Source organism: Mus pahari, chromosome 4 (assembly GCF_900095145.1).
Source record: "Mus pahari chromosome 4, PAHARI_EIJ_v1.1, whole genome shotgun sequence".
Taxonomy (NCBI): Eukaryota; Metazoa; Chordata; class Mammalia; order Rodentia; family Muridae; genus Mus; species Mus pahari.
The window spans coordinates 80,592,613-80,616,268 of NC_034593.1; the positions used below are offsets into that span (position 1 = coordinate 80,592,613).

The 23,656-nt window shown below is 44.6% G+C and overlaps 1 protein-coding gene across 2 annotated transcripts in view; it reads left to right on the top strand.

Annotated features, from left to right (window-relative positions):
- Positions 1 to 23,656, top strand: part of Nup210l (nucleoporin 210 like) — a 108,638-nt gene that overhangs the window by 27,780 nt on the left and 57,202 nt on the right. For both annotated transcript variants that reach the window (XM_021196630.1, XM_029538124.1), the window contains exons 9-15: positions 607 to 713; positions 2,486 to 2,626; positions 3,936 to 4,073; positions 4,764 to 4,919; positions 12,965 to 13,163; positions 19,066 to 19,211; positions 22,786 to 23,007. In XM_021196630.1, coding sequence (XP_021052289.1) covers positions 607 to 713; positions 2,486 to 2,626; positions 3,936 to 4,073; positions 4,764 to 4,919; positions 12,965 to 13,163; positions 19,066 to 19,211; positions 22,786 to 23,007 — 1,109 coding nt within the window. The remainder of the gene's footprint in view (positions 1 to 606; positions 714 to 2,485; positions 2,627 to 3,935; positions 4,074 to 4,763; positions 4,920 to 12,964; positions 13,164 to 19,065; positions 19,212 to 22,785; positions 23,008 to 23,656) is intronic.

Consider the following 23,656-nt stretch of genomic DNA (forward strand, 5'->3'; position numbering starts at 1 on the left):
AAAAAAAAAAAGACATGGGGGCTGGAGAGATGGCTCAGCGGTTAAGAGCACTGGGTGTTCTTCCAGAGGTCCTGAGTTCAATTCCCAGCAACCACATAGTGGCTCACAACCATCTGTAACAGGGTTCCAATGCCCTCTTCTGAAGACAGTGGCAGTGTACTCACATACATGAAATAAATAAATCTAAAAAAGAAGAAAAAAAAGACATTATTCCAGGAAAAATGTTAATGTCCTTAGGCAGTACAAAGCAACAAGTGTAATGTACTTGGTTCTTGGTTACATATATGCCAGTATTTCTCACACTTAATCCAACTAAATTAAACCAAGCACTTTGGAATCCTAAATAATCACTCAGCTTGTGGGAGGGAAGTAAGATCTGTTCTGAGCACCCGCTCCATCCACCAGCAGTAGCTATGCATTTAAGGGATGAAGACATGAGAACAGGGTTTGGGGTATGTGCTGGAGAGGTGGCTCCGGGATTAAGAGCACTTGTTGCTCTTGTAGAAGACCCAGTTCAGTTCTCAGCCTCCAAGCAGCTTTTTAAGTTTAACGTGGCTAGTGCCCAGCGGGAGGATGAGGCCTCTCACACTCTCCCGATTCTTGCAGGCTTCAGTATCCATCCTGGAGGCCGGTGGAGCCTAGAGGTGGGACAGGTGTACGTCCTCACAGTGGAAGTGTTCGACAAGAGCAGCACAAGGGTCTACATTTCTGACGTGAGTCGCTCCTTTGTTTTTGTTCCCTGTCCTTTCACTGTTTGAGACAGGATCTCATGGAGCCCATGCTGGACTTTTAACTAGCTATGTAGCAGACAGTGGCTTTGAACTCCTGATCTTCTAGCCTCCACTTGAGCAAGTGCTAGGATTACAGGTGTGCATGCCCTAGGTCCAGTTTTATGTGGTTCCAGGGATCTAATCCAGGGCCTCAAACATGCCAGATAAGCACTCTCCCAACTGAGCCACACAGCAGACCTCTCCGTCTTCCGTCCTCTGTGGACAGATCCTGGAGTGGGCCATCCATCTGTGTGGCAGAAAGCCTTCTTTTTTTCCTTTGCTCCCAATCTTGGCGTTTGTAAATGTATGTAAGTTATTAGTTATTACCGTTAACTAGTGCTGCCCTTGGGGAACACTAAACTGGAAGTCATAGTGTGATCAGAATTACAGGAAGGAGTTGAAGAACCCAGTATCAGCTGGAGACAAGCCTCACCCTGCATATCCACATGCTCACTGACTACCACAGAGATGCTCACGCTCCATGCACTGTGGCCATGAGAGTGACATGTGAGTGTCAGGTGGGAAATGTGAACTATAGTTCCTAATGGAATGGCATTGGCTGTCCTACATGTATATGTTTCAACTGTTTTTGTCCCTGACATGAATGAATCTTTCCAAAAATGAATACCATTTTAAAATCACATCTCTTCCTAATTAAAATTTCTATAAGGGAAAATTTTGGTTTTTCTTCTTTAAAGTAGCTAATTAATTTTAAAGATTTTTAAAAATTTGGTTGGTTTTTGGGGTTTTTTATTTTGTTTCTGTTTTTTGTTTTTTGCTTTGCTAGACAGGGTTTCTCTGTAGCCCTGGCTGTCCTGGAACTCACTCTGTAGACCAGGCTGGCTTTGAGCTCAGAGATCTGCCTGCCTCTGCCTCCCAAGTACTGGGATTAAAGATGTGTGCTACAACCTCCTGGCTTAAAATATTTTTTAAAATTTTATGTGTATAAGTGGGAGTGGAGGACTGAACCATCTTTCCTGGCTCCTGTTTGTTTGATTGCTGTTTGTTTATTTGTTTGTTGAGGCAAACTTTCTCTGTAGCCCTGGCTGTGGTGAAATTTGCTCTGTAAACCAGGCCGGCCTCAAACTCATCCACCCACCTCTGCCTCCCGAGTGCTGGAACTAACGGTGTGCGCCACCACTGCCTGGCTCCTCTGCCTCCCAGTGCTGGGACTAACGGTGTGCGCCACCACTGCCTGGCNCTCCCAGTGCTGGGACTAACGGTGTGCGCCACCACTGCCTGGCACCTCTGCCTCCCGAGTGCTGGGGCTAACGGTGTGCGCCACCACCGCCTGGCACCTCTGCCTCCCGAGTGCTGGGACTAACGGTGTTCGCCACCACTGCCTGGCAACTCTGCCTCCCGAGTGCTGGGACTAACGGTGTGCGCCACCACTGCCTGGCTCCTGGTTTTTTTATTTTTAATTATGTGTATGTGGGTTTTCATGTGTGAGTGTGGCTGCCCTCAGAGACCTGAGGTGTTGGATCATCTAGAGCTGGACTGAACCACCCTGTGGCTGCTGAGAACTGAATTGGGTCTACAAGAGCAACAAGTGCCCTTAATCACTGAGCCATCCCTGCAGCACACACCACAAACCCTGCTTTTATGCCTTTATCCCTTAAATGCATAGCTTCAGTCTTATCTATGGTTTGGAATTAAAGTGGATTTACGGGTAAAAGCACGTCTTCCACTTTATGTTGCTATTGGACTGATTTCAGAATCTCAAGATCACATTCCAGTTTTCCAAGGAGTACTTTGAAGAGCAGCTGAGTACTTCAAACGGATCTTACCATGTGGTAAAAGTCCTGAAAGACGGAGTTGTGGTGATCAATGCAACCCTGACCTCTAGCCTTCAGGAGGTAGGAGTCTCAGAACTTGCTGTTTCCTAGGAGCTCAGCAGGGCAGGCAGCCTTGATCTAAAGCAGCTGTGGCTTGCCATCTTCCTGTGTCTCACACCACACTTGGAATTGCATGCCTCCGCAAACCATCCTTCTACTGCGTGTAACATGCGGTTCCTTTAAGAAACTGTTTCTTGTGTACAGATAGTTCTCTGTGTCATCAGATACACAAAAGGAACTTAAAAAGATTATTTTTCAAATTGTTGTGAGATGCACCTGTATGCAGGTGACCTCTGAGGCTGGAAGGAAACACTGGCTGCCCTACAGGCAGTTAGGCCCTCTGCAAGAGCTTACAAACGTCTAACCACTGAGCCAGCCAGCTCTCCAGACCCACATAGGGATCTTCTATTCTAAAATTCCAAATGGTTAACATGCTGATTTATTTAGTCATGTCCCTGACATTGAGCTTTTACCTTATTTCCAGCTGTTTGTTGTAACCCAGAGTCTCTTCATGTATCCCAGACTGGCCTTGAACTCAAAATCCTCCTGCCTCCGACTCCCAAGTGCTGGACTCACAGCCCAGGGCCCACATCCCCACCTTCCATCCTGCGCTGTAGCTTATTTTCCCTCTGCTGGAAATGGCAGCGTCTTTGCAGATTTTTTTCCTTTTTATGACTTTCATATGGAGCCTCTGTGTAAGGATGTAACTGGAATACTAGAGTTAGTCTTGTCTGTGGCCAACAGTGCTGATGAACAGAGGCAAGAACTGGTTCTTTGGTAGAATTTTTAATTTAGTATTTATATGTGCACAACCCACATTTGGCTGATTAATAAGTCAATAGGTGGTGCCATGCTTGGGCAGGTAACCCTGGGTTGCATAAGAAAGCAAGCAGAGCAAGCCATGGGGAACAAGTCGAGCAAGCCATGGGGAGTAAGCCAGTAAGCAGTGTCAGCTTCAGGAACCTCCAGGTACCCAGCTTTGAGCTCCACCCCTGACCTCCCTTCATGATAGACTGGGAGCTCTAAGCTCCTCTCCATATTGTCTTTGGCCATGGTGTCTATCACAGCAAGAGAGAACAAACTAGAACATCTCTGAATGTTTCTATTTTTCTGACCTTTTTTTCTTTTAAAGGCAGGCAGCCAACCTCAGCTGCCCTTGAACTCCTGACCCTCCTGCATTAGCTGTAGCTGCCTCTACACCGAGTTCTTTTTCTTTTAGAGGTAGAAGGTGGTTGAATAGTTCAAGGACATACCACTTAGCTCATATTTTCAGTATCAATGAAATTGTCTCAGGAAATCTATCCTGACCTGCTTTTTCTTGTCCCTGCAGAGAAACAGTTCCCAGCCAAAGACCTATCAAATCAGTCACCAACAAGAGGTGAAGATTTACTTTCCCATTCAGCTTAAACCCAGCTTTCTGGCCTTTCCCCATCATCCCCTGGGAACATCAAATCGGTTCACAGTTCAGGTACGGCATCCTCTAATAGCGAATTCATACAGAAATAAATCAGTTTCTCTGATAGTTAATTAGTTTCTCTAATCATGCTTTATTGAAGAAGTTTGGACATGTAGCCCAGGCTGGCCTTAAAGTCTGCAGCCTCTGACTCTACTGCCTGCATTTCCTGAGTGTGCGAGTATGTGAGAGAGTGTGCGAGAGAGTGTGTGAGTGTGAGTATGGGGGCGGGCGGGGGAGGTTGTTACAGCCCTGCAGTGCCAGACCAGGTTTAGGCAGTGCTGGGTCTTCACTCTATCTGCTGAGCTACACCCCAGGCCTAGATTTGTTATTAACTTTTACCTCTCCACCAACTTTGTAGTGCAGCTCAGTGTTTGCTGGCCACCAAATCTGACACTCGGTGTTCTTTCCATCTTTGCCATCTGTCATTTCCTTGTGAGTTTTATGTCATTTTGCCATCTTCCCTGATGCTTTGATGGCCCTGTGACCCTCTGTGGGACAACAGCTACTTAGCTGCCCTTTAATGCTCCACTTGCCCACTTCCCTATTTCCCTGAAGACTCACGGTTTCTTAGCATGTGCAGAGATAGTTCATCCCAAAGTTTTATTATTTTTCTAAACTCGATATCAGCAGTCATGTTTTATGTTTTACTTAAATTCTGCTTTCCTTCTGGAAAACTTCATCCCAGGCTGTGGCTTTTCACAGGTAGAGGGCGGTAGTGGCAACTTCACCTGGAGCTCTTCTAATGAAACCGTTGCCATGGTTACCACCAAAGGTGTGGTAACCGCAGGTCAGGTGAGAGGGAACAGCACCATTTTGGCACGAGACGTACAAAATCCTTTTCGATCTGGAGATCTTAAGGTACATGTCTCTTTAAATTATTAAGAGCATCTCCATATGTGTCCATATATGTCTGTGCACCACTGTGCCTGTTATCCATGGAAGCCATAAGAGAGCATTGGAGGGCTGGTGAGATGGCTCAGCAATTAAGAGCACTGACTGCTCTTCCAGAGGACCTGAGTTCAATTCCCAGCAACCACATGGTGGCTCACAGCCATCCGTAACAAAATCTGACGCCCTCTTCTGGAGTGTCTGAAGACAGCTACAGTGTACTTACATATAATAAATAAATAAATCTTAAAAAAAAAAAATGCTTTTTTTTAAAAAAAAAAAAGAGAGAGAGAGAGAGCATTGGATCCCATAGATCTGGAGTTACAGTTTCGAACTGCCATGTGGGTTCTGGGAATTGAACCTTGGTCCTCTACAAGAGCAGCAAGAACTCTTAAGTGTTGAGCCATCTCTTCAGCCCCATGGTTTTTACATTTAAGTGCAGGAACATGTTTGAAACTTCAGCTCATACAACTTAATATTTTAAAATTTTACTCCGGAGCTGAGGATGTGGCTCGTTGGGAAGAGTGCTTGCCTGTGTACACAAAATCCTGGGCCCAATCCTTAGTACCCAGAAAACTGGGCATGGAGGCCATGCTTGGGATCCAGCGCTTAGGAGGTGGAGACAGGAGGATCACAAGTTCAGCATCATCTTCAACTACATGAAACCCTGTCTCAATGAATAGAACTAAATTAAAGTGTTATAAAATTCAACCTAGGAGTAGATGTTTCTTAAGTACACCTGAATATGGGTTGACTACTCCTTGACTTAAGAGCCATGTATTTGACATCTGTGTCTGCTTTTTCATTTGTAAAATGGGGTGGTCATGCAGGGGATGTAACTCAGTGCCAGAGATCACTTAACTGTGTAAGGCCCTGGTTTCCATCCCCAGCACTGTATCTGGCTTTTGTATGGGTTTTGGGGACCCAAATTCAGCTCCCCACATTTGTGAGACAAGTTCTTTACCAATTCTCAACGTTCCCATGTGGATAAAAATCATCCTTACATACATAGTATTTTTACTATTTATTACTGTCTGTGCATATGAGGTGTGTGTAGAGAGGGGTGTCTGTGCCACAGCAGGGCATTTGGAAGTCGGAAGACATCCTTGTGGGGTCAGTTCTCTCCTTCCATATTTACAGGGGTTCCAGAAATTCAGGTCACCAGACTTAGGTTGTATGGCAAGTGCTGTTTCCCATGGAACCAACTCATTGGCTCCATAATCTGTTCAAAAATCATTCCTGTGTGTGTGTGTGTGTGTGTGTGTGTGTGTGTGTGTGTGTGTGTGATGCTGTGTGCAGGCACACATGCTGCTATGGTGCACATGTGGAGGTCAGAGGACAGCTTTGTGACATCAGTTTTCTCCTCCACCGTCACCTGGTGTCCTAGTGTACTTTCTGTTGTGTGATAAACACCACGACCAAAAGCGTGACCTCCCCTTCATGGGGAGGAAAGGTTAATTTGCCTTACACTTCCAGGTCACAGTCTATGACCTAGGGATTTCAGGCCAGGAGCTCCAGCAGGAACTGAAGCCGAGACCACGTATGAATGCTATTTAGTGGCTCACTCTGCAGCCTTTCTTAAACACCCCAGACTCACTGCTTAAGGATAGTACTGCCCACAGTGGGCCCAGCCCACCCACACCAATCACTGACCAAGAAAATGCCCCATGAACATGCCCATGCCACAATTCAGAGGCAGTTCTTCAACTGAGGCTCTGTCTTCCCAGGTGTATCCAGTTGACAGTCAAGATTAGTCATCACACTTGAGTACCCTGGAGCAGACAGGTCATTAGGTTTGTGTGACAAGTGATCTTGTGTGCTGAGCCGCTTCGGTGGCCCCTTATACACAGAATCACCAATGGCTTTCATGCTAACCTTATTACTAGCCTCATAGTTTGGCTAGTTAATCTACCTGTAAAAGACGAGATACTTGCCAGGCTTGCTGGTACATGCCTGTCATCTCAGCAATTGGGAGCTGAAAGCAGAAAGTTGGAATTTGGTTGGCCTAAGGCTGGGTCATATGAGGCCCTGTCTCAAACAAAAAACAAGGCCTGAACCTTTAATTAAATGGTCATTTTTCTATTTTTCTCCAGTTTAAGGTATATGCTGCTTTTCTCTGTGTCACTTGGCAGTTTGTCATCATGCAGTGACCGTTTATTGAGTGCCTGTGGGTTCTGAATATGTGCTAAGTGTCACAGGACCCCCTACATGAAACTAAAATCCAAATAGGAAGATTTTTTAATATGAGAACTTATATAATATCTCAAGGAAGATGTAAGAGGTATTTTTTTTCAAATTGCATAAAACATTTATTTCACAGTATAATTACATACTAGTAAGGATAAATTCACTTTATGTGATAGTGATGTCATATGAGGTTCTAAAAATCTCTATGAAGGGGGAGGAGGGAAAACCACAAAGCAGGAACTTGGGCTTTCCCTACACATGGAAGCATCAAGCTCTAAGTCTAAGAGGAGCCAGAGCCAGGCCAGGCCAACACGAGGCAGGAGTCCTGGAGCAGGGCTCCAAGGCGTGGCTTTTGCCTTCAGAGAGCTCATTCACAGAGCTGCCCCAACAATGCACGCACACCTAATGGGGGAGGGTGGGGTGGGGTGAGGGGAGTAAGTTGGTGCCTAAGGGTCTTTAAAGGTGACAAAAAGAAGGGAAGGCTCTTGGTTCTGATCCAGGGACCCCTGAGAACAGGTAAGGAGTGAAATCTCACAAGGGGAGCAGGAAGCACCCGGCAGCCTTCGTGGGAAAGATGGACACAGTGCACTATGCAAAGGCCTGTAAGAGTATTTTAAAGCATGTGCTCACTGCTACTTAGATTATGTAATAAAATTGATGGGCCAATGAGATGACTCAGCAGGTTTGAGGGCCCTTGCCATGCAAGCCCTGGAAACCTACATTTCAAGAGAGAATTCTACAAAGATTGTCCTCTCACTTCCATGTGCACACTATGACACGTGTCCATGGCATTTGTGCATACACTCATATCAAAAGCACACATAGTAGTGGTAGCAGCGATGATGATGATGATGATGATGATGACCACCAATCTGGGCAATGGGGTGAACACTTTAATTCCTGAACTCTTTCAGTAATTTGAGGCCAGCATGGTCTAGAACAGCCAGAGCTACATAATAGAGAGACACTGTCTCAAAAATCAATTTAATGAAAGTGAAAAGCTACTCTTGGTGCTGGAGAGGTGGCACAGTGGTTAAGAGCACCGACTGCTCTTCCAGAGGTCCTCAGTTCAATTCCCGGCAACCACATGGTGGCTCACAGCCATCTGTAATGGGATCTGATGCCCTCTTCTGGTGTGTCTGAAGACAGCTACAGTGTACTCACATACATAAAATAAATAAATAATTTGAATTTTTTGTTTGTTTGTTTGTTTGTTTTTTTCCAGACAGGGTTTCTCTGTGTAGCCCTGGCTGTCCTGGAACTCACTCTGTAGACCAGGCTGGCCTCAAACTCAGAAATCTGCCTGCCTCTGCCTCCTGAGTGCTGGGATTTTTTTTTTTTTAGTTAAAAAAAAAAAAAAAGAAAAGTTACTCTTGGCAGATGAGAGAAGAGTCCTGGTGGGTGGGGCTAACTAGTGACTATGTGGGAGGATACAGGTGATGAACGCTGGAGGGCCACGCCAGGGCATGGCCTCTGTGGTCCTGTTCATTCACATATTCCAAATGCTGCTTTCAAGGCCCAGCTGCAGGGTTAGGTAGTTCAGAAACCTCACAGCAGCACTTTCTCTCTGGCTTTACAGAGCACTTTGTAGCTCCTGGAGTAGAGAAATGGGGACTCAATATAAGTTGGTTTTTTTTTTTAAACAGTTTATTAGGGTGGTAAAGGCTTGTGCTTAGAAAGATACTTATGTCTTAGTTAGCATTTCTGTTGCTGTGAAGAGACTCCATGACCACAGCTATAAATGTTTAATTGGGGCTGGCTTACAGTTTCCGAGGCTTAGTCCATTATCATCGTGGCAGGAAGCATACAGGCATGAAGACAGACATGGTGGTGGGTAAGGAGCTGAGAGCTCTACACTTTGATCTGCAGGCAGCAAGGAGAGACTGTGTGCCACAGTGGGCATAGCTTGTGCATCAGAGACCTCAAAGCCTGCCCCCATAATGACACACTTTCTCCAACAAGGCCACACCTCCTAGTAGTGCCACTCCCTATAGGTCAAGCTCAAACACATGAAGCTATGGGAGCCATCTCTACTTAAACTACCACACCTAAGTACTTTTATAATCAGTAATGGTAATGATAATTATTTTAAAGAGCAAAAAAGGAGCTGTTGTAGGCGAGTAGACAATGATGGACTGAAGGCTAAGACACCAGCCAGGCCTTGTCCTAGTTAAGTTTCCATTGCTGTGATAAACACCATGAAATCAACAGGAGAAGAAAGGGTTTATTTCAACTTACAGAAATCAGAGTAGGAACTCAAGGCAGGGACTGAGACAAAGGCTTTGGAGGAACATTACTCACTGGCTTGCATCATGTGGCTCACACAGCCTGCTTTCTTATACAACCCAGACCACCTACCCCAGGCAGCACTGCCCACAGTGGGCCGGAGCATCCCACAGCAACCATTAATCAAGAAAATGCCTCCACATTTTTCCCTACAAGCTAATCTGCTGGAGGCATTCTCTCAACTGAGATCACTTCTTTATGGGTATCTCCAGCTTACGTTAAGCTCACAAGCCTAAATTACTGAAATGATACTGAGACCTGAAAAGAGATGAACAAATTGTCTGGGTGTGGTGGTGAACGCCTTTAACCCTGGCATTTAGGTAGATTTCTGCTATCTGAAGGCCAGCTTTGGATTACATAGTAAATTCCAGGCTAACTAGAACTATATAATGAGACCCTGTCTTAAAACAGCAGCAAAGCCAAGCAGTGGTGGGGAACACCTTTAGTCCCAGCACTGACAGAGGCAGGCAGATCTCTGTGAGTTTGAGGATAGCCTGGTCTACAGAGGGAGCTCCAGAACAGCCAGGGCTACACAAAGAAACCCTGTCTCAATCAAACAAACAACAACAACAAAAGAAGTGGACAAAATGAGAGGGTCTTATTTCAGGAGAGAGATGGGTTGAGATAGGGTCTCACCCTGTAGACCAGGCTTGCCTTAAACTCAGTATGTTGCTCAGGTTGACTTTAAACTCTTGGCCATTCTCCTGCCTCAGCACAAAAGCTGGAATTGTAGGAGTGAAGATTTGATGAGCACTTGGATAGTGCAAGTAAAAGATATAAAGCTCCAGAGATGGTGTGGAAATACATTGTAAATACAGAAAACGGAGAGGGAAAGGAGACAGGCTGCTTTGGGGAACATTAAATGTGAGCCTTACCTTAAGTCTAGATCACTTACCTCTAGTGCTGGGGTCAATGAGGTGTTATGCTGTGTTATGTTTTCATTCCTGGGTTTGTTTTTGTTTTGACAGGCCCTCACTCTGTAGCCCAGGCTAGCTTCAAACTCACTAACTCACGACAGCTCTCTTGCATCCACCTCTTGAGTGCTGAAATTCCAGGCCAGTGCCATTGTGTCCACCTGTGCTTCACTGTTCAGGGAATCCTGACAAGGAAGAAGTGCATCTGGGGCAGTGTACCTGTGATGCCAGCACTCAGGAGACAGAGGCTGGAGCATCAAAGCCATCTTCAGTCACATAGTTAATTCAAGGCAAGCCTGGGCTACATGAACCCTACCTCAAGCCAAGTAAATATAAAAGTATACATGTTCAGTACAGATGGGTTTTTAATCAGTTCAATCTGTGGGTGTATGTGAAGTGCGAATCCTCAATCCGTGCAAATCAGAGTCTTGGACAGATGGGCATGGAGTCGACGGGGATTGGCAGACAGACTCGACATGAGAGAGTGTGTAGAATCTGAGTGTAATTTTTCTTTTTCTTTTTCTTTTTTTTTTTTTTTTTGAGTGTAATTTTTCAAATCAAGCATCAAACTTTTTTTTTGTTTGCTTGTTTGTTTTTGTTTTTTTGTTTTTCGAGACAGGGTTTCTCCGTGTAGCCCTGGCTGTCCTGGAACTCACTTTGTAGACCAGGCTGGCCTCGAACTCAGAAATCCACCTGCCTTTGCCTCCTGAGTGCTGGGATTAAAGGCATGTGCCACCTCGCCCAGCTAGCATCAAACTTTTTATACAGAAGAAAAAAACAAGAAAAGCTAGGTGGGACACATCTGCCTAGTTACAGTGACACAAAACAAAAGGAATGTATACATCCAAGGATGGCGGGACCAGGCCAGTGTCGTTTACCTCTAAGAAGGGAGCCAGTGTAATGCTAGTCTATTGTTAAGCCCACCTATTCACTAGGCCATTGAGTATTTCTCTGTCTGGGTGAGACTCAGCGGACGAGCCCTGAGCTATGCTGGCTCTGTCCTTTGTAACGCCTAATTAGCTTCACTGTCTCTACTAGAAGTAAATTTGAATGTTACTGAATAAGTAACCTTCTCAATGAATTCCTACTGAATTCCAAGTTCAACGGCTTCAAGGATTTTCTAGGACATTGGAACACTGGTGGAGGCTCACCTATGTTAAAATTCAGTCTTTAAAGGCACTTATAATAAAACAATACTGAAAGAGAGCATACACCATACTAACGTGGGGATAGGGTTTGAGTATACGGGTTATAAGAATGCCAAGGTTCCAGGAGGCTGAGTTTTCTTAAAACTCTTTGCCTCGTGAGTGCTTCCAGGCCTCTCGGCCTGTCAAGCAGACTTCACTGGAGTGGGCGTAGCATTGACACAAGCTAGAGTCATTTGAGAAGAGGGAACCCCAATTGAGAAAAAATATTGGTCTGTAGGGAAGCCTGTGGGGGCACTCTCTTAATGATTGATGTGGGAGAGCCCAGCCCGTTGTGGGTGGTACTGTCCCTGGGCTGGTGGTCCTGGGGGGCTATAAGAGAGCATGCTGAGCAGTCCATGGAGAATAAACCTGTAAGCTGTTTTCCTCCATAGCCTCTGCTTCAGCTCCTGCCTCCAGGTTCCTGTCCTGTTTGAGTTCCTGTCCTGACTTCTTTATACAATAATCTGTTACCTGAAAGTTTAAGCCAAATAAATCCTTTTCTCCCTAAGTCTCCTTTAGTCATGATGTCTCATCACAGCAATAGAAACCCTAAGACAAACTAGGCTCTGGTGGTGCACATTTTTAATCCCAGCACTCAGGAGGCAAAATCAGATAAACCTTTGAGTTCAAGGCCAGCCTGGTCTATAGAGTAAGTTCCAGGGCAGCCAGGACTCCCCCCCCCCCAAATGATATATATATATATATATACTGGAGGATAGATTAGTGGTAGTGAACTTTCCTAGTATGCACAAGGATCATCACCACCCCACCAAAAAGAAAGACTAGGGGGACTAAAGTAAATCATGTAAATAACAGTATGAGGAGAGGGTATACATCAGATGTTGTTGAGACAGGATCCCGCTGTATATGGAAAGGGTATACATCAGATGTTGTTGAGACAGGATCTCACTGTATGTGGAGAGGGTATACATATGTTGTTGAGACAGGATCTCACCGTATGTGGAGAGGGTATACATATGTTGTTGAGACAGGATCTCACTGTATATGGAGAGGGTATACATATGTTGTTGAGACAGGATCTCACTGTATATGGAGNGTATACATATGTTGTTGAGACAGGATCTCACTGTATATGGAGAGGGTATACATATGTTGTTGAGACAGGATCTCACTGTATATGGAGAGGGTATATATATGTTGTTGAGACAGGATCTCACTGTATATGGAGAGGGTATATATATGTTGTTGAGACAGGATCTCACTGTATATGGAGAGGGTAAATGTTATGTTGTTGAGACAGAATCTCCCTGTAGTCAAGGATGAACTTAACTCTGTTGTATTTCTAAGGGCTGGACTCAGGCATGTGCCCCACACCAAAATGTTCATATTTATGTGTATAGTACATATGTATAGACACACAGCATGTGATTATGCATGTGCCTTAATGTCCTTTTCTAAAGGTTAATTGCTTTTCCCTAAGGTGTATGTCATGAAGCTGAACAAAATGGAACTGTTACCATTTCAAGCTGATGTGGAAATTGGCCAGATTATTGAGGTACCCATTGCAATGTATCATGTAAATACAGAGACCAAGGAGGCCATCACATTCACAGACTGTTCACACTTACCCCTTGATCTCAACGCGGATAAGCAAGGAGTCTTCACTCTTTTTAAAGAAGGCAAGGCTAAGCTTTTATCACCCTACCCCTTCACCCTTTAATTGAGGGACAACTACCACTGAAGTTTACTTCATACAATTCTTTCTCTCCTTCCCTCCCTCCCTGCCCCTCCCACTCCCCGCCCCCCACCAGGATCCTGCTATGTAGCCTAGGCTCTCAGCCTCCTGAGTGCTGGCATGAAAGGCCTGGAAGCAGTTGTCACTCTACTCTTTTTTATGAATGTTGACATTGAGAGCAAAAGCACGGGGGAAAATGTTGTGTCTTTGTGTGTGGTGTGCTCTTCCACTGCACAGTGTCCCCGGCCCTCTTACCCTCTCATGTTTCCTTTTAAGAGGAATATGGTGTCATGACTGTATGCTATTGTCAAAGGAGATAATATATTTATCTTTTCTTTTCTTTTTTGAGACAGAGCCTCATGTAATCCAGACTGGCTTTGAACTTGCTATATAACCAAAGATGACTTTGAATTTTTGATTTCCTGCCTCCTGCTGAGATGACAGGCATGGAATACCATGCCTGATTTACACTATACTGGGGACGGAGCATGCTCAGTAAGCACTCTCCCAACTCAGCTATACCCTTAGTCTTGACAGTATGTTTTTCTAGTGAAAAAGGAAAACATGAATAATTTATTTATAAAGACCAGCATGCATGCTTCTTGCTGTTGAAGTTCATATTTTATACTGAGCCCCACTGATTTTCACTGATATAGTGCAGAAGTAGCATGGGATATTTCTTAGCATTTAGTGTTTGCCAGTCTCTTTTGTGAGTACTTTCCCATACTAATTCCCGTGACTCTTTGATGTCTGTAGGAGTGACAGCAGCTCGACTTCTCCCTTGTCCTGCTTGCTCATCAGTGTGTAGCATCCTTCAGCTCTCCTTTCTCCTCTCTTCTAAGTTCTAACTAATGATGTAAGGTATAACATCACTTTAACTTCTTATCCTGATAACCATTGTAAATGGCTTTAAAATGTTACTTAATAATTACCAATATGACCTGGCCAGTCCCCCAATAATCAAGGCAGAATCCTACAGATTTATTTATTTATTTACTTATTTTATGTATATGAGAACGCTGTCACTGTCTTCCGACACACCAGAAGAGGGCATCAGATCCCATTACAGATGGCTGTGAGCCACCATGTGGTTACTGAGAATTGAACTCAGGACCTCTGGAAGAGCAGTTGGTGCTCTTAACCGCTGAGCTATCTCTCCAGCCCTCCTATGGATTTTTAAAATCAGCTTTAGCATGATTACTGGGCTAATTACCCCTAATCTATTTTTCTATACACTAGACTGTTAATTCCCCTGCTGTGCTCCCCAAGTTCTTGTTGTTTGAGTCCTGAGTTATTTCCGTTCCATCAATCTGTCCTCAGGGGACATTTCACTCAGCTACAAGCTCCTGGTCCATCACATCTAATGGAGACCTCCTGTTCTCTTGTCTTCTTTCTTCTTCTTCCTCCTTCTCCTCTTCCTTCTTCTTCCTTTGCTTTCTCCTCATGGTCTATACCCTGTGACCCCCAGACAGTAGCTGAAACCCCACCTACCTCTATTTTCCCCAATAATTAACCAATAGCTTTAAGTTGGGGGCAACCAGATCTTAGTTAGAGTTAAGAATTTAACATTTGAAGCTGGGCGTGGTGGCACACGCCTTTAATCCTAGCACTCGGGAGGCAGAGGCAGGCGGATTTCTGAGTTTGAGGCCAGCCTGGTCTACAAAGTGAGTTCCAGGACAGCCAGGGCTATACAGAGAAACCCTGTCTCGAAAAATCAAAAGAATCAAAAAATAAAAAAATTTAAAAAAAGAATTTAACATTTGAATGCACAGATGAATCCTCAACAACTGTTGTGCCAGGACACCTTCATGAACCTCAAAAGACCACCAAGGAGCTGTTTCTGATGTAATCCCATTAGGGTCTCTTTATTTCTAACTCAAGTTTGGGCTTATTCACTGCTGGCCCACAGGACAGTTTGGTGAAGCAGCCCTGAACGCTCATCGGGACAAGGTTTATAGGAAATGCAAGTAATTGGTGGGGGCAGTTGGGGCAGGGTGTCCAGCCTGGCAAGCATCTTTCTAAATGTCTTTTGTAAGCTGACAGGTGAGTGCTCTGACTCAAGACCATATACAATCACGAATGATCTGAAAGAACATCTGGAACAATCAGACTAATCTTTGATTAACTGTTGCTAGGAAGTAGCTAGGGAGTAACTCGGGCCAAGAGTTACTTGGGGTCCTTCCTGGTACTTGGCTGCAACTTGGGTTCAACTGTGGGCCAAGTTCTCAGGCTTTTTGTTTTTCTTTTAAGATGGAGGCTGGTTTTAAGATGGAGTAAGTTTGGCTTCTCATTCCCCACTTTCTCTGGTAACTAGAACGCCCAATCATAGGACTTCCTGAAGCTCATAGGCTTCGTTATGGAGGGACTGGTAGTGACTTTTTATCATCATAAGTTAAATGGTCTCAAGTTTTTCTTTTATGATGTGGACTAATTTGTTTAGGATGCAGGGACCAGAGGTAAGGAGCAGAAGTGAAATGAGCAGGGGGCCCAGCAGGGTAGCTATCAGGGTGGTCAGCCATGGGAGCTCTTGACCCGTAGTTGAACCAGCCTTGTGCCTGTTCTTTCTTTTTTTGGCTGAGCCCTCTCCCACTTTGGCCATTGACTCTTTGACCACTCCAGAGTGGTCAACATAAATCAGCATTCTGCTTGAGGGCTGCACATAGCCCTCCTTGTTGCGTAAACAGGGGATCCAGCCCCCTCTTATTTTGGAGTACTACCTCTTCCAGGGAGCCCAGAAAATCTTGGAGATGAGAGATTTAAAAAAAAAAAAATCTCTCTATATCAGTATAGATATATGGCCTTTCTTAGACCATCAAACTGCTTGTTTTGCAACACCAAGGAAGCTACCCCAGTTCCTGTGCCAGCCATGCCTAGTTCAATGAGAACTGCCAGAGTTTCAGCCTAATTGGTTCTCCCTTGGCTCTTCTGTGGACTAAACCCGAGGTTCCATTCAGGAAATCTAGAGTGTGGTTGTCTGTGTGATAGACGATCCTGGGTACAACTGGATAGGTATACAGACTTCTTTGTCCTGATATAGTATAGCTCTGTGGATGCATGGGGTAAGCCCTGTACTACGTGCATATCCACCCGGCTTTGTTGTGTGGTAATAGGTATTTATCATTATCTGGATTTGTCTTGTGGGTCCGGTTACAAAGATGGCTATAGGCCCCAGGGACTGTCCCTGTACAGGTGCCCTGACCCTCTATGGACATCTACACTCATTGGGATACTCAATTTCAGTAAAGTTTCAAATCAGGGCTATGCCTTCAAAGTAGTGTGGTCTTATCTTAGCACAGCCAACATGACTCAGCTAACCCAGCTCTGATGGCATTGGTGACTAGAAAAGACCGGACCCTCATATCCCAGAGCGGGTCAGGGCTATCATTACTCAGTCTTTGTGTTGTCCTGGTGGCTTGAGTTGGGGCCTTCTTTGAGGAAGATGATGGATGTAGGCCCCATGGGGTAGGATTGGCGTCCAGGCCCAGAGAGGTGGTGGGCATTGAGGCCGGCCGAGGGCAATTGGAGGTGTCTGAACATAGAGTCAGGTGGTGGATAGGACTCTAGGATCTTGATCAATAACATAAAGTCTCAATCCCCAAGGTATGTTTGTTTGTTTAAAGATTTATTTATTTACTTTATGAAGTTTTTTTTAAAGATTTATTTATTTATTTTATTGTATAATGAAATATACATATACATATACATATATTATATATACATATACAATATACATATACATATAAATATAAATTTATTTATTTTATTGTACGTGAGTACACTGTAGCTGTCTTCAGACACTCCAGAAGAGGGCATTGGATTCCATTACAGATGGCTGTGAGCCACCAAGTGGTTGCTGGGGATTGAACTCAGGACCTCTGGAAAAGAGATCAGTGCACTTAACCACTGAGCCATCTCTCCAGCTCAGTCCCCAAGTCTTCCTGATAATCCATTCAGCCTTCCTGTGGTGATCTGTGAATCTAATAATAAGAGGATTGTATTTCTCTCCACAGCCCCGGGTATTGAGGCTAGTCATGGTGATGAGGTCCTTACTGGGGGAGGAGGAGACTTCTAGTGTATCCATCCAGTGGATTTGCATCTCCAGGCTGCCCAGAAGAAAGCCTCAGGGCCGCCACATTTGTTGCATTGGTCCCAGCTCTGGGAATGTCCTGGGCAAACATAAAAACTTGGTGTTTAGTGTCCCATCCCATCAAATGTGTATTGCAGCCATAAGCTGGCGGGTACCTTCCAACATTGTTCTAGAGAAGTGGGCCCCATTCTTTACCCACCAGATCACAAAGGTAGACATGGAGATCGGTGAGTCAGGTACCCAGGGGTATAACCTGGGAAGTGGAGTTGATCATCTTTCCTGTGGCCGTATTGATGATGGCCCTGGTAAGATTAAGGGGCTGGAGGGGGTTGGGGTTGGTAGTACATACAGCACAGAGGCTCATCAGGATCATTGTAACTTGAGCGTGAGAGGGTTGAAGGGTGTCTGATTCCTTCTATTTCTCTTGTTTCCGTTGGTCTGGGGCATCCTCAACTACAAATGGGTCTGGCGGATCCACGCTGCAATTCTGTCAACCTTGAAGGCAGTAGGTGTGGTCAGACTGATGACATAGGGACCTTTTCAGTGAGGCTCTAATGACTTCTGGCGGTGTCTCTTTATTAGGACCCAGTTTCTGGGCCACCTGTTCTGGAGGGGGGGCCTGTTTTATAGAGAGCATGAAGGTTAGGCCAAACATGTTTATGAGCCCATTGAACACCTTGAGATGGTCCAGCAGTTGGTGATCTTCAAACTCAGCAATGACTTCTCCCTGTTTGTTAAGAACAATGGGAGTTGGTATCCCAAACATGATTTTAAAAGGGGTGAGTCCCATCTGGAAAGGGGAATTTCATACCTGGTAGAGAACGAAGGGGGGAGTTACTCAGTCAGTCTGAGTCTCTTAGGTCAATTTAGTTAAGGTCTCTTTTAGGGTTTTGTTTATTTTTTCTACCTGTCCTGAACTCTGGGGTCTATAAGAACAACAAAGTTTTTAATCAATCTCCAGAATATTGGCTAGTCTCTGACTTACCTGGGACACAAAAGCTGATCTATTGTCTGATTCTATCATCTGAGGAAGTCCATACCTTGGCAGTATATCCTCTAGGAGTTTCTTTGTCATCGTGGATGTTGTTATATGTTTGGTGGGGAAAGCCTCAATCTAACCAGAACAGGTATCTATAAACATCAGTAAATATTTATATCTAAAGGTTTCTGGTTTAATCTCTATGAAGCCTGTCTCTCAGCAGACTCTGGGCTTTGTGCCTCTAAACCTGTCACTGGGGTTCTTGTTAGGCACGCATTAGTTGACTGTCAGGCTTAAAATTATTCTGTTTCTATATTCTAATTTTTTTTAAATCTTTTTGTTTTGTTTTGGTTGTTTTTTTTTTTTCTACACCATGCCTGGCTCCTAATTTCTAAAAAAAAAAAAAAAAAAAAAAAAAAAAAAAGAGCTGGGCGTGTGGGAGGCAGAGGCAGGCAGATTTCTGAGTTTGAGGCCAGCCTGGTCTACAAAGTGAGTTCCAGGACAGCCAGGACTATACAGAGAAACCCTGTCTCAAAAAAACCTAAAAAAAAAAAAAAACAAAAAACGAAAACAAAAAAAACCCAGACAATTAATTATTCCACTTTAGTTATGGTGGGGATGTGTGTGCTGTTGGGACAGGGTTTCCTGTTGCCCAGGCTTGCCTTAAAGTTGATTGTAGCTGAGGCTGGCTGTGAACTCCTGATTCTTCTGCAGCCACCTCCCAAGAAAGTGTAACCCGTGTCCCCATGCCTGCTTAAAGTCATGTCTCTTGATTGAAAGGTATTCAGAAGCCTGGAGCGACACGCTGTTCTAGTGTCCACATAGCAGCCACGTCTCCGGGCCACACTCTGGTGACCGTCAGTGTGACTGGGCATGAAGAGCACGCATGGAGCAGTGCCACATTTGCTGCTTACGAACCTCTAAAGGTGAGCCATCCCGGGGAGCCTTGGATGCTTGCCATCTATGCCATCTCCTCGGAGCTGGCAGTCAGAATCTGTGACCTCGCTACGCTCAGTGTGGTCTAACCTCAGCTCTCACTCACGAAGCCTCGGTAGTGCGAGTTTACCCTGAATAAATACAGTCAGGAATAGCTTTGGGGTTGGTTGGTTTTGAGATAGTCTCATGTAGCCCAGGCTGGCATTCAGTTAGACCCGTGTCCAAGGATGACCTCGAATTCTGATCCTCTGGTCTCCACCTCACAAGTATAGGAGGGTCAGAGAGGACTTACAGGAGTGCTTACGCAGGCACGCTCTCTGCCCATGCTCTGCTGGGATGGAATACAGGGCCTTACGCATGCTAGGCAAGCTCCCACCAACCAAACAATATGCAAATAACCCCTCCCCCCAACTGAAGTACACCCCCACCTGATGCGAGCAATGTCTTTATCCTGCATTAGCAAATTTTAGAAACTTATCTTTCAGCTGGGTGTGGTGCCACATGCCCTTAATTCCAGCACTTGGGATGCAGAGGCAGTCAGATTTCTGAGTTCGAGGCCAGCCTGGTCCACAAAGTGAGTTCCAGGACAGCCAGGGCTACACAGAGAAACCCTGTCTCGAAAAACCAAAAAAAAAAGAAAACAAAAAAAAAAAAAAAAAGAAAGAAAGAAAGAAAGAAAGAAAGAAAGAAAGAAAGAAAGAAAGAAAGAAAGCTATTACTTAGCAACTTACTGTCCTGTAGAAGAGGAGCCAGCCATATTTACACTATGAATTTATATATTTTTTTGAACATCCGCCATTATTTAGAGGCAGAAAGGTTGGTCTATAAATATTACAACAAGTGGTTCAAACTAAAAGCAGGGACAGCCTATCTACTTTGCTTAATTTCATCAAAAATAAAAATCAAGGGGCTGGAGACATGGCTCAACAGCTGACAGCACTTGTTGCTCCTGCAGTGAACCTGGGTTCAGTTCCCAGCACCCAAATGGTGCCTTAGAACTGTCTGTAACTCTGTAACTCTTATACCAGGGGATCTGGTAGCCTCTCCTGTGTCTTCCACAGGCACCAGAGAACAGGCATGCATGTAGTACACAGACATGCATGCAGGCAAGGCACCAGTGCACATAAAAATAAGAAATCAAACAAATTAAAACTCGGGGGCCTGTAAGATGGCTCAGTGATTAAGAGCACTGACTGCTCTTCCTCAGGTCCTGAGTTCGAATCCCAACAACCACATGGTGGCTCATAACTATCTGTATAGCTACAATGTACTCATATACATAAAATAAATAAATCTTAAATTAAAAATCATATCTCCACATTCTTGCTATTAAAACTGGCAAATTCTGACCCATTACCTCTTAGAATAAAGACAAGGTTGGCACTAATGAGAGAAGCAAGGCAAACAATTAATTTAAATTTCTGGGAAAGGAAGCTGGGAACTAGCAGAGCTGGTAGATTATTCCCAGCTGCATATAAAACCAGTATGGCCACACCCATGAAGTCTCAACCAACACAGCTGCCTAAACGGGACCTTGAACAAGGGCATCCGTATATATGCTAAGATGGAAGGCAGAATGCTCACAAAGCCCAACCCTAGACAAAGAACTACAGGCAACTAAGGACTGTTTAGAGCAGGAGACTGTTCTTCTCCAGGGAAGAACACACCAGTTGTTATTGTCTTAGGGCTACTACTGCTTTGATGAAACACCATGACCAAAAGCAGGCTGGGGAGGAAAGAGTTTACTTGGCTTACACTTCCAGATCACTGTTTATCATTGAAGGAAGTTAGGACAGAACCCAACAGGGCAAGCACCTGGAGGCAGGAGCTGGTGCAGAGCCATGGAGGCATGTTGCTTACTGCATGTTGCTTACTGGCTTNCTCAGCCTGTTTTCTTTTTCTTTCTTTTTTTTTTTTTAATTTTATTTATTTATTATATGTAAGTACACTGTAGCTGTCTTCAGACACACCAGAAGAGGGAATCAGATCTCCTTAAGGATGGTTTGAGCCACCATGTGGTTGCTGGGATTTGAACTCTGGACCTTCGGAAGAGCAGTCGGGGTGCTCTTACCCGCTGAGCCATCTCACCAGCCCTCAGCCTGTTTTCTAATAGACCAGGACCTCCAGCCCAGTGATGGCCCTACCCACAGTGGGCTAGGTTCTCTCACGCCAATCACTAATTAAGAAAATGCCCTACAGGCCTGCTATAGCCCAACTTGATGGAGGAATTTTCCTTCCTTCCCTCCATCCCTTTGCCTGTCCGTCCATCTGTCTGTCTTTATTTTTTATTTCTTACTTTCTTTTTCCCTTCCTTCCTTCCTTCCTTCCTTCCTTCCTTCCTTCCTTCCTTCCCGCCTGTGTCTGTCTTGTTTGCTTGGAATGGGGTTTCTCTGTGTAGCCCTGGCTGTTCTGTAGACCAGGCTGGCTTTAACTCACAGAAATCCACCTGCCTCTGCCTCCCAAATCCTTGGATTAAAGGTATTTGCTACTACTGCAGAGCTGGAGGCGGTTTCTTTTTTTTTTTTTTTTTTGGATTTTCGAGACAGGGTTTCTCTGTGTAGCCCTGGCTGTCCTGGAACTCATTCTGTAGACCAGGCTGGCCTCGAACTCAGAAATCCACCTGCCTCTGCCTCCTGAGTGCTGGGATTAAAGNCGTGTGCCACCACTGCCCAGCTTGGAGGCATTTTCTTAATTGATGTTCTCTCCTCTCAAATGACTTAAGTTTATGTCAAATGGGCATAAAGCTATCCAGCAGTTATTCAACACCAAATGTTCAGTCATGAAAACATACATACAAGTAACATTATACAGACTAAACGGGCTGTACTCATGTATTTAGGAATATATATTTGCGCGCGCGCGCACACACGTGCACGCACACACACACACACACACATCCTCCATCACCATTGTCACTAACAACAACAACGAAGAGAAGAAGCCATGAATTTGAGAGAGAACAAGAGAGAGTGTTTACGAGAGGTTTTGGAGGGAGGAAAGGGAAGGGAGAAAATGAGGTGATTGTGTTATAATCTCAGCCCGGCATGGTGGTACATGTATTTAATCCCAGCACGGAGAAAGCTGAGGCAGGTGGGTCTCTATGAGTTTGAGGTCAGCTTGGTCTACATAGCAAGGTCTAGGGCAACTAAGTTGTTTTGTACAATAATAAGAACCTGTTTCAAAATAATAAACAAACAATAAAAGTAAACCAAAAAGATTATAGTCTCAGAACAATAATTATAATAAAGAAGAGACTCTGTCTCAAAAAATTAGAATTAAAAAACGCTTTGTGGAACAACAATCAGGGAAGAGAGGTCACAAATTTGAAAGAGAGCAAGGGGGGTACATAGGAGGGTTTCGGGGAGGAAAAGGAGGGAAATTGTCATTATATGTCCATTTCAAAAGATACTACTTTTTAAAGGCATGGCAGCACACATTGGTAATCCAGGCACAGGGGAAGTAGAGGCAGGAGGACCAGAAGTTCAAAGACTCTGGAAGAACTGCTGTCTAAACAGATAAATAAATAAAACACTTCCTAACTATATAGGGATTAACTCGTTTCAGGCTCTAAACCCTGTGGAAGTGGCTTTGGTGACATGGCAGTCCGTGAAGGAAATGGTATTTGAAGGGGGCCCTCATCCTTGGGTCTTGGAGCCATCCCGATTTTTTTTGGAGCTGAGCATGGAGAAGGCAGAGGCCATCAGAGTAACAGAAGTCCGGTTGCCAGCTAAGAGGAAGCAGAACCAGTATGTCTACCGCGTGCTGTGCCTGGAGTTAGGGGAACAAGTAAGGAAACCGCCTTTCCCTTGTCATTAGTACGACGTTGTAACTTGTAATATTCTTTTTAAAGATGTTTTTATTTATGTATATGTGTGTTTGCTTTCATATGTGTATATGCCCTGTGCTCTTAACCACTGAGCCATCTGTCTAGCCCCTGTCCCCAGTTTTGTTTGTTTGTTTGTTGGTTTTTAACTTTTAGAGTTTGCCTATTAATTTGGTTTTGTTTTGCTTTGTTTGGGTGTTTGTTTGGTTTTGCTTTGCTTTGCTTGAGACAGGGTTTCTCAGTGTAGCCCTGGCTGTCCCAAAACTTCTTGTATAGACTAGGCTGGTCTAGATTCCCAGAAACCTCCCTACCTCTGCTTCCTACTACTAGGACTGAAGGCGTGAGCCACCACACCGCTCTCACAACTTCCTTGTGAGCTTCTCAAGCTTCCTGAATTGGTTTTGTTCTTTATATGTGCCCCATGTATGGTACACACATGTAAGTATGTTTTTACACATGTGTGGGTGTAGTGCTCTGCCTGCAGAGCCACTGTGGATCCGAACCGGAGCGCGGGAAATCCTGAAAAAGGAACAGGGCTGCAAAGGAAAAATGGGGCCCTGACAAAAGCGTTCTGATCAAGGCCCATATTTTATTGTTGGAACTGGCTTAAAT